The sequence below is a fragment of the Mixophyes fleayi genome, chromosome 1 (genome assembly GCF_038048845.1).
Source record: "Mixophyes fleayi isolate aMixFle1 chromosome 1, aMixFle1.hap1, whole genome shotgun sequence".
Lineage (NCBI taxonomy): Eukaryota > Metazoa > Chordata > Amphibia > Anura > Limnodynastidae > Mixophyes > Mixophyes fleayi.
Genome location: NC_134402.1, coordinates 318,179,679 through 318,190,421, shown reverse-complemented (window position 1 = coordinate 318,190,421; position 10,743 = coordinate 318,179,679). Strand labels below are relative to the sequence as shown.

At 39.2% G+C, this 10,743-nt stretch overlaps 1 protein-coding gene across 1 annotated transcript in view; it reads right to left on the bottom strand.

Moving 5' to 3' along the window:
* Positions 1–672: 672 nt before the first annotated feature.
* LOC142153286 (olfactory receptor 10A7-like) overlaps positions 673–10,743 on the bottom strand; it is a 44,354-nt gene continuing 34,283 nt past the window's right edge. Inside the window, exon 2 of the mRNA XM_075210776.1 lies at positions 673–1,641. Within this exon, the coding sequence (XP_075066877.1) occupies positions 673–1,641 (969 nt within the window). The remainder of the gene's footprint in view (positions 1,642–10,743) is intronic.

The following is a 10,743-nucleotide window of genomic DNA, read 5'->3' as shown; positions in this document are numbered from 1 at the left end:
CTTAAAGCACAGAGCGCAAAGCACAGCTCACATTGAAAATGTATATATAAAGTGTGATGGTGGCAAGCTATGTGGTGCTAGTTTGCTTTTTATGTTATTTTGCTGTACAGTTGCTGATAATTAAAGCTAAGTTATGTTGCAAATTCTGAATTACCTGGTGGAGACCTATCTTTTGCATCTAAATACTAGTCACAGACCAAAATTCACAAGCATCACAATTTTTGGAAAAAAAGGGTAATTTCAAACCATGCCAACACATAATTTAATAAAAGCAATGTTTAATGTACGTATATTTCACAGCATAACGAAGCATGTTCTTATATATTTCCAACACCTGATAGTGAACCAAAGAAAAAGACAATTGTAACAATTTTTCCTTAATCTTTTTTTAGCCATTGGCATAAATAAACTTGGGCTATTGTATGACCATTTTTTGGACTGTATCAACCAATCCATCATTTATTCCCATGCACTGAGAAGTCACTGAGGTTTACTTTGTCTGAACTGATTCAAATTCATTGCAAAATTGTGAGGAGTAGATAGAATATTTAAATTTTATGTTGATTTAATGCATTCCTGAAATGACCTATAAGCCAATTGAAATACTAGGCATAAATTATTTTAATAAATACTATCTCACTGGTCCAAATCTCATGTATGAGCTTCTGTAGATTATTTTGCTTCCTTGATCTCAACCTTCTGATGCATGAGTTTTTTGAGCCCTCCTTTCACTTCCTTATTCCTTAAACTGTATATAAGAGGATTCAGTAGAGGGGTAACCACACTATAGAGAAGAGACAACAGTTTGTCATTATCTGGAGTATCACTGGTCTTAACTCGTACATAAGTGAAAGCTCCTGTCCCAAAGAACAAGGTAACAGAGACAAAGTGCGAGGCACAGGTGGAGAAGACCTTTTTACGGCCTGCATTGGTCCTAATGTGCAGTATAGCAGCAATAATACGTCCGTAAGAATAGAGCACTAAAGCAAAAGGTAATGGTAAAACTAGGAAGCCAGTGACTGACACAGCAATCTCATTAGCAGAAACATCAGTGCAAGCCAGCTTCAACAATGGGGGTATGTCACAGAAAAAATGGTTGATGAGGTTGGGACCACAATAAGGAAGGGAAAATATAGAAACAGTCTGGCCAAGGGATATGAGGTTGCCAAAGACCCATGAGAGTATGGCCATTTTTAGGCATGTAGTTTTACTCATAACTGAAAAGTATCTCAAAGGATTGCATATGGCCACAAAACGGTCATATGCCATGACAGACAGAAGGAAACACTCAGTTACACCAAGGGTGAAGAAGCAATACATCTGCACACAACAACCATAGAAGGAGATTGTCTTCCTCTTGGACACAAAGGTTTGCAGAAGTTTGGGGATGGTGACCGTAATGTAGCACATTTCAAGAAAGGAGAGGTTACGGAGAAAATAATACATTGGGTTTTGAAGAAGAGAATCCAGTGTGGCCACAGTGATGATTGTGAGGTTGCCCAGTAAAGTGAAGATGTAGATAAACAGAAAAAGGGGGAAGAGAAATAGCTGAATCTTCACATTGAAGTTGGTGAACCCTAATAGGATGAACTCTTGGATATTTGACTGATTTGCTGAGGTCTTGTCATTTGGGAATACCATCTAGACACACAATAGAGATAAATAAAGTATTATTTGTGACTTTAGTTATTATATTTGGCTACTATAAAAACCATGTATCAAGAAAGTAATACCATTAAATAAAATAAATTATGTGATCATCATTCTGACAAGGGCCTCCTTTAGAGTTGCACACGCCTTTTGTGTGTGAGCAGAAAAACACCTGCACACTTGCAGTTATTTTTATATCTGTATTTTGAGTATCTAAAGATAAGTGCAACCTAATGTAGAGTGCATAGATGTAACTGGAGCAAAGATATGGCAATCATCAACTCATAGACGTGCACCCAGCTTATGGCTGTGCAAAATATAAACTTTCTAAAAGGCGTATCTAAAGATACATTTGAGCCAAAGGGGAGTGGTTAACATGCATCTACACATTGTTAATGTGCTGAACTTGCACATAACATCTTTGACCTTCTTCGCCAAGTGCAAGTAAAAATATTTGTCTCAAGTTCTGTGCATGCGAATTGCAACACACTTAACACAAAATGCCAAGTTATGATGCACAAATTCACTTATCTGCAATGGGGCTCCAGAAAATAAAAACATATTTTTCATACAAGGCATACAGATAATCATTATGTAATGGTTTCATTATGCATGATTATAATAAGACTTGGATACATTCTTCATTTTAGAACTACCACCCCTGTGTCACCTTAACTCAGTACTAGATAAATAAAATACTTGCAATTATAACACTTTATTTTTTTATTTTTTTATATCCTTATACTTTAACTGCACTAATTTCACCTCTGCCTATAAAACTGTTTATGGTTCCATTAACCCTTTCAATACACAACAAAAGTTAATTAATTATGCACTGAATTTTCTATCTCTCCCAATGTACTATAAATAAAGAGAGGAAACAGGATGTACAAATCATATTTTAACAGATCATATTCTAATTATAACAGCAGGAAAATATGGTTACATAACACATGAGCAGGCCTAGGGACACTGTGTACAATGAAATTCTGTCCGTGCATCAGGCTGACTTCTCCACTTACCGATCTGTTATTGTACAAACACATGGAGGGAAAGGAGTTCAGTCATTTGCTAGGTACCACTGAATCTGTATTTATACGTTTAAAGTAAATTTAAAGAATTGATCGTTTCATAGAAAATTTACTATACTAGGAATTACATCCAAGACATAGGGGTCTATGTATTATAAGATAGCGATATAGAAGATTATCTATCATCGCATTTCACAGCGATAGAAAATCTTCTTTGTCGCTATTTATCAATACATTTTCGCCAGGGTAGCCGAGTTATAATAAAAAAAATATATATTATTTTTTTTTCCATAAAATTAATTAAAAAAAAGAAAAAGTATTTATATAATAGAGAAGTTTTTTCTTGTTCTGAGATGGCAATAGCAATAGGAGGACAGTGGTGAAAATAATCGCCAGCGATACCTTGCGTTAATTTTCAGTGATAAAATCTCGCTGAGTGTTACTGGTGAACAACAGTAAGGGTTAACTGAGTGCTTTGCCAGGCAAGTCTCTGGGGATATATACACATGTGTGAGCTGGATAGCAGACCTGTGCATTCTCAGGTCTGGGCTTTCAGTTCCACTTAAAAATATATAGTTGCCAATATATTATATTTTAAAAAAAAAAATTAAAACTAGTTACAAAGTATTGATCATTGAAAACAATGCTTTATTTAAATAATAATGCATTTTTGCATGCATATTCTTCTCCTATTGTCATTCTGAGGTATTGAACAAGTTTTGCAGCAGTAACCCCTTGATGTATTGAGTGAAGCCCATTTGCTGGGGAAACACCCATTTTCGTATTACCTTAGGGCTTCACACCCTTTGATAAAAAACCCCATAATATAAGAGAAATGGTATCGTTTAGATTCTCAAGATTACCAAATTCCAAATCCAAAATAACCTGAAAATTTGCATCAAATGCTTTGATAGTCTACATATTATTTAGAAAATGTTAGTTTTGCTCTGCTAGTAGATAACCACTCACTAGGAGAGAAAGCGTGGAACAATTATGTAACTGTGAAAATTGCCAGAATATTTCTTACCTGTTAGATAGAAAGAATACAGGCTTGATAGCCACTGATACCCAAAACAGAAACATTTTATACAACAAATGTAACAGGTACATGAAAACTGTTTCACTAATTACAGTTGTTTAATAACTGTTAAGCTTGTCCTGTTAATAACACGTACAGTAAGAACTGGATTTTGGTGTCAATGATGTAAATAATATAATAAAATGTCAGTATTAAAAAAGTTTTAGACCAGAACTGCTATTTTCTTTAGACCAGAACTGGTACTTTATTCTAAGGCCATAGGAAATATTGATTTTTTTATGCAATCCAGTCTGTGATCAAAGACCTTTTATACTATTTGGAATGTGCTAAAGGTATCCTCCGGTAACGGGCACCTGTTGACTTTTAGCAATGAGTGTCACTATTATTGTGTTGTCTATGACATAGGAGCAATGTACATAATGTCTTTAGTTTGCATTTAAATCTTACCTAATTCATCCAGCAATACACACAGGTGTGAAACAGGGGAACTGTCACCACAAACTTTAAATGTTTGAAGATAGTCATACACAATAAACTGCCTATATACCACCCCTTTGTTCCATAAGTGCTTATTTTGTTTGTTAATGTATTTGTTTTGTCTATATGCACCTTTGTATTGTATGAGATAAATTCAACAAGCATTTTAGCAATTGAAATAAAATGATTGCACCTGTCATTGCAGTTGAGACTACAAAATTTATTTTCAATTATTGATTAGATGATTAGATAAATACTTTTTTTCTTAAAGACGGAGTGCGTTTTCTCCGGGACAAAACAATGTTACAATGCAAGTGGCGGAGTGGGTGCATATTAGTTTATTATTTTGCACATAAGTTAAATACTGGCTGGTTTTTCATGTAGCACACAATACTTGATAGCTTTATTTTTACACTGAAATTTAAGGTTGATCTAGGACATGCCCTTCCCCAACTATAAATCTGTCACCACATTTTAAATTTAGCACTTCCTCCAATGCAACATGGTTTTGCCAAGGTTCAAAGTTACTAAATTTTTTTTGCTTTCCTTTCCTTAATGAATTAGGCCCACTGCTGTGGTTTTATATGAGAATGACAGTCTAAATTGTACTTAACAAAACAAAGACAGGGGTATTGATACAAGCAGACTATTCAATAAATCAATCATTGTACAGATCCAATTGTAAAGCGCTATGGAATATGCTATATAATCAAATACTAATAATACAATTCTGCTGGAAAACTGCTGGAGTATGTGCTTTCATTTATATTAAAGGTGCAAAGCTTGAGTTCCTATTTTTATCTTTTATTTTTTATGGCATTTTCTCTCCAGATTTTGAAAACTTTCCATTCTTAAATAAAGCTGTGTGGTCTTAAAGTTCTGTAGTAAATGATCTCTGAATAATAATAAAATGATTCTTAAACTGTAAAACAAATTACAAGAGTCTGAATAAGTATAGTTTAGAAAGAGAAAATAAATGACACAAAAAAATCAAAGGTTGACATACGGTTGTTTCATTACTATTATTGCTATTATTATTGTACATTAATTCTATGGCGTCCTCTATACTCACCTTCCTTACCCTTTAATGTCCTGTCTGCTGTTTATATGGATGGGAAGACAAAGGCTCTTCTGTCTAGGTAATGAAGTCTGAAAAAATGTTAACATGCACTTTATTGTGTGCTTTTTATTGTGAAAAACAATAATAAAAGAAAAAATAATAATTATTAAAAATAAACAATGTGAAATTAATTCTGAATAAATCAGCGAATGATGTGTAAATGCAAGAATAATCCAGAGATAGAGATCACAAGCCTGAGATTAAGTTATTACAACATTCTGGAGGAAAAGAGAGGTTGGGACTCATTCGACATTGCTTTTTTCTTGTACTGGTAAATTAAAATAAACACATTCCTTTATACAAATAATATCTGGCAACTTTCATTAAAAATGTGGGAACTTTGTTAACACTGAAAAGTATGCTGAATAATTATAATACATTATTTAATAATAAACATGATCACACCTATTCTAAAAAAAAGTGATCATAATATTTTTTTCAATTTTCACTTTCTTGACTGGTTTTTAAAATGTCAACTTTATCGCCTCTAAAATATAAAAATATAACACATGTGAATTTAAAGTAAAGTGAAAGAACTGTCATTTAAAGTAAAAAAATCTTCATGCTCCTTACGTGGTTGTTCCTTTCTTGTTTCAGTGTAAACTACAGAAATTATTCATCTCAGACACAGGTCTTGGTGGGTGGTGATATGCCACCCAAAGTGTGTGAACAAAGGGATTGCAGTTTAAAAAGAGTAAAATTCCCCCTCCATGTACTCCTCTGTTCCTCTGGGATGACTGATTTCCCATGATATCTCATTAAACATTTTGTAACACTCATCTGCTTGCTGAAACTTTCTGACTTTATCTGGATTAACCATTAAGAGCCTTTTCAGAGTGAGACATACTCCCGTTTGCGCGGAGCATATTTGCGGTTTTTTGCACTGCGCATCCTCAGAAAGTGAACGTACACAACTGTGCACATTTAGAGCTGCCACTTTTTGGTGCTTGGGACTCATTACACCTGAAAAGGCGTGATAAGGAAAGGAAGAGGTGTTATAATATGGGCACTGTACAGTAAGGGTTTATTTGAGCAATTGCAAGAAGGTTCAGACTAGGACATAGTTGCAGATACGGCTGAAAAAGCGGTTTTATTTGCAGGTCTTCAGTTGCAGTTTAAGTAGCGCTGTTATGGCTCGCGGCTATTGATATAAGCTTGCAGAAAAAGAGACAGAGGTCTTTGCCTATAGCAGCTGCCTTTCCCATAGAACTTTATGTGGTCATAGGCAGGGCCGTCTTTCTGACTGGGCACGATGGGCAGGTGCCCGGGGGCCCATTCGGACAAGGGAGCCCGAGGCAGGGACTCCTGTAAAGAAAAAAAACCTAAAATAAAAACACTTACCTTTTGCGGTCACCTGACCGTTCAGGTCAGTTGGTGATCCGGCTCCCTCCCTGGTCCCCTCTTCCGTGCTGTGCTCTCAGTGAGTGTCGGGCATGATGACCTGACATTCACTGTGAGCACAGCACGGAGCAGCGCAGGACAGCCACAGCGACAACGACGAAGAAAAGAAGGCAACTGAAAGGTAAGTTAAGGGTATTTTGTATTATATATATGTATATATATATATATATATATATATATATATATATATATATAGGGGCCCCGGTGCACTGCTTTGCCCGGTGGGCCATGATTTTGTTAAGATGGCCCTGGTCATAGGTACTTGGATGCATAGGTGGAAGCTTTTATGCAATACCGCAGTTAGGGAATAGGATGCGGTAGCCAAGATAGAAGCAGATAGTCAGAGGCAGACTGGGGTGAGGGGTCCAAAAGGTCAGGGCTGGCATAGAGCAGGGAGGTCCAAGGTACAAGCCAAAGGTCAGGGCAATCAGCAACACAAGCAAAGTCTGGAAACAGGCAGAGAACCACATCAGCAGGTTAGCAGAGTATCCACAGGAATAACCAGGATAGTCACAGAGCAGGTCAGCAACACATACAGAGCACAGGACGCTATAACTGGCAGGGAGGCTAAGCCCTTCCTGCCTTAAATTCTGAACCTGACCATTAGGCATTCCATGTGTAATAATTAGCCCCAGGAGTCTTCTTAATTAATGCATGTTAAATTGCATAGGCGCCCCGTTACCATAGATGCCGGGGCGCGCCACTGACTAAGAAAGTGTCCCGGCTGTCACCCTGGTGATGGCCAGAACGGACAAACCAGAAGTGATACCCCGGCTGTTGCCATGAAAGGGAGCTGTGGCTTGCAACAAGCAGATGATGATAATGTGGAACACCAGAACTATATGTTGAAGTTCCGGGCTCTGAGCATTAAGGGAAACAGCTCTCATATGGAAATTAATAGCCAGTTGCAGTTAGCATTTACCCGATGGCTGGAGGGAAACAGATTTCCTCCATGGAAAAACTGTAGGACTTATTTATATAAGAGCAACTACTCTTAAAATTGGCTTCGTAAAAAGGGAATGGGTGATGGATTCGAAACCCTTAACCCCTGAGCTAACCACGGATTGTGCTTATAAGTATATTGTTAATCAGCATTGATGGTGACCAAAAAGAGAGGCATTCTATGGACAAAGGGAAAATGGCATGCGGAGATGGGAGAATCGACCCCAGGTGTCACAAGCCAGCGGCTAAGTGGACCAGTTCAATCCCGCTGTTATGAGCCAGGGCTCATATTGGGTCGCTTTCTCCTGTGTTCTGTTTGTTATGGCAACAACCGGGACATTACTTTAGAGAACTCCGTCCCGAACGTCACCCTGGCAATGGCTGGGATACTTTTACAATCAGCGTCACTTCCCAGGATCTGTGTCAGTTTGGCATGTGTGCAAATAGGTTTAATTAATTAATCACCTCCTAGGGGGCCAATAATTCTGCATCAAGGACCTAACCCCTGATATTGTATGTAAGGCAGGGAGGACTTAGCCTCCCTGCCAGTTACAGTGTCTGTGTACTGCACTAGTTCTGACCTGCTACATTATCTTGTAGATACTCTGCTTCCGATGTGATTCCTGTTGAGACCTTTGGCTTGACTTTGACCCTGCTTGTATGCTGATTGCCCCTGACTTCTGCCTGTTTATTGGATTACCCCTGTCTGCAACCTGCCCTGACCTTTGGCCTATTTTCTGGTTACCCAGCTTCCTGCTGACCCACGACCTTGGCCTGTCCTGAGGTCATCCGAGTACCTCCAAACAAGTCCAGTTCTACAGAAAAGGCAGCTGTTAAGGTTGAAGACCTCTATTAGCATGGCTCTAAAAGCTTATCAAATAGCCGTGGTCCTAACATCATAACCAAACATTAAAGAGGATATACTGGAAGACTCCTTTTACATGGACCCCAGCCAGATTACTCCCGATCCTGCCCAGGTCTTGGCAGGCCAGATCCAGACCTTGTCTCAATTAGTTCAGGAACTGTCCCACCGGCTGTCTCTTAAAGAGGAGGAAGCTAAGTCCTCATAGACCGCTCTGGCGCTGTCTGTGGAGCCCAAATTAATCCACCCAGACTGCTTCTCTGGGAATCTAAATGTATTGCGGAATTTTAAGGAAAGCTGCAAACTGTACTTTCACCTGCGGACCCGCTCTTCTGGTTCCAAGCAACAGAGAGTTGGAATAGTAATTTCACTGCTCCAGGGAGACCCTTAGACCTGGGTCTTCGGTTTGCCTCCTGACAGCCCCACTATAAGTTCAGTGGATACGTTCTTTAATGTGTTGGGTCTTTTGTACTACGACCCGGATCGGGTGGCTTTTGTCGAGTCACACCTGAGATCGCTGAAGCACAACCAACTCTCCGCTGAGGAAGATTTTGTCAAGTTCTGGCGCTAGTCCACTGAGAGCGAGTGGAATGACTCAACATTACATAAGGTTATCTGACAAAATCAAGGGTGCTCTAGTTCAATACGCTTCTCCCTCTTCTCTGGAAGGGCTTATTCAACACGCTATCAAAATTGATAGACGTATCAAAGAGAGGAAAGCTGAGAAGGAAGCACCTTAATTTTTACACCTTCGGTTTCTTTTCCTCCTCCTATGGAACCTGTGGAACCCATGAAGCTAGGAGCATACCGTCTCTCTCTGGAAGAAAGATCAAGGAAATGTACCTCGGGCCTTTGTCTCTACTGTGGCAACAAGTACCATATTGTCCACTCTTGTGCTAACAAGCCGGGAAAAGAGCAGGCCTAGAGAATGAGGAAGAGGTTCATATAGGCTTGCAGATAATATCTTCCAAAAATGCACTCCTAGTTCCTGCTTTAATTTCTTGTTCCCCATTCAAGTTGCTAAATGGTTGCAGGGTATGGGGATCCCTAGATTTAATCTGGGATAGCTGAGAAGGAACATTTCAGGAGCCCCAATAGCCGATACTTGAGTATGTAGCCAAGTTTAGGGATAGGCTCAAGAGACTCATGATCCTCACCAAAACTAACTTGGAGGTAGTGCATACGTGCCAGCAACAGCTTGCAAGACTCCAAGAATTAATTATAGGGCAACAGGCAATGGTGATGTTAGCTGCCTGGAAGAATAAATTACAAGCCACGTGGGCTGGCCCAATCAGAATAATACAGAAACAGGGGGAGGTGGATTATATTGTGGCTTTAGATGCTGCAAGTAACCGCACTAGGAACTACCATGTCAACTGGTTAAATGCCTATGTCACTCACAAGCTAGGGGCTTTGGCCATATGCTGTCCTCCTGTAGATGCCCCCTAAACTGATAATATCCTTGACTTGAGGGCAACGGCCCAGAAAAATGTAATGATGGAGACTGTACTTCTAGGGGAACAGTGCAGAAGTGACAGATGACACAGATGAGGGTAGTGTTAGAAACGCATCGAAAAAGGATGGTACCACGTGCTTTTGCGTAGACTATAGGTGATTGAATGAGATAGTCTGGGAGCTGCTCACTATATGACCGCTTTGGATCTTTACAAAGGAAACAGGCAAATTTCCCTTACCAAAGAGGCACAGTAGCGATCTGCGTTCATTACACCATTTGGGCAATTTGAATTCGAAGTAAAGCCCTTCAGAGTGAAGAATGCCCCTTACCTGTTAGCTGGGTGTCAGAAATTTGCACAAGCATGTTTAGATGACATCACTATGTTCAGTGCAACATTTAGTGCATCTTGCACAGGTGCTTTGTCACATCAAAGACACAAGACTGACCATAATACCTGATAAATGCCAAGTGAGGATGGCAGAGGTATAGTACCTGGGTGCATAGGATGGGTGGAGGCAAGGTGCAGCCAGAACCGGCCAAGGTAGATGCCATTTTGTCATGGCGCAATGCTCCAACCAGAAAACAGGTGCAAGCTATTCTTAGCACTGCGCGTACTATCACAAGTTTGTGCCCCATTATGGTACCATTGCAAACCATTGGCAGATTTGACCACAAACAAAATACATGCGATAATGTGGACAGATAAGTGTGAGTAGGCATTTTGCCAGCTCAAGGATGTATTATCCCCTATGTTATGAACCGCAC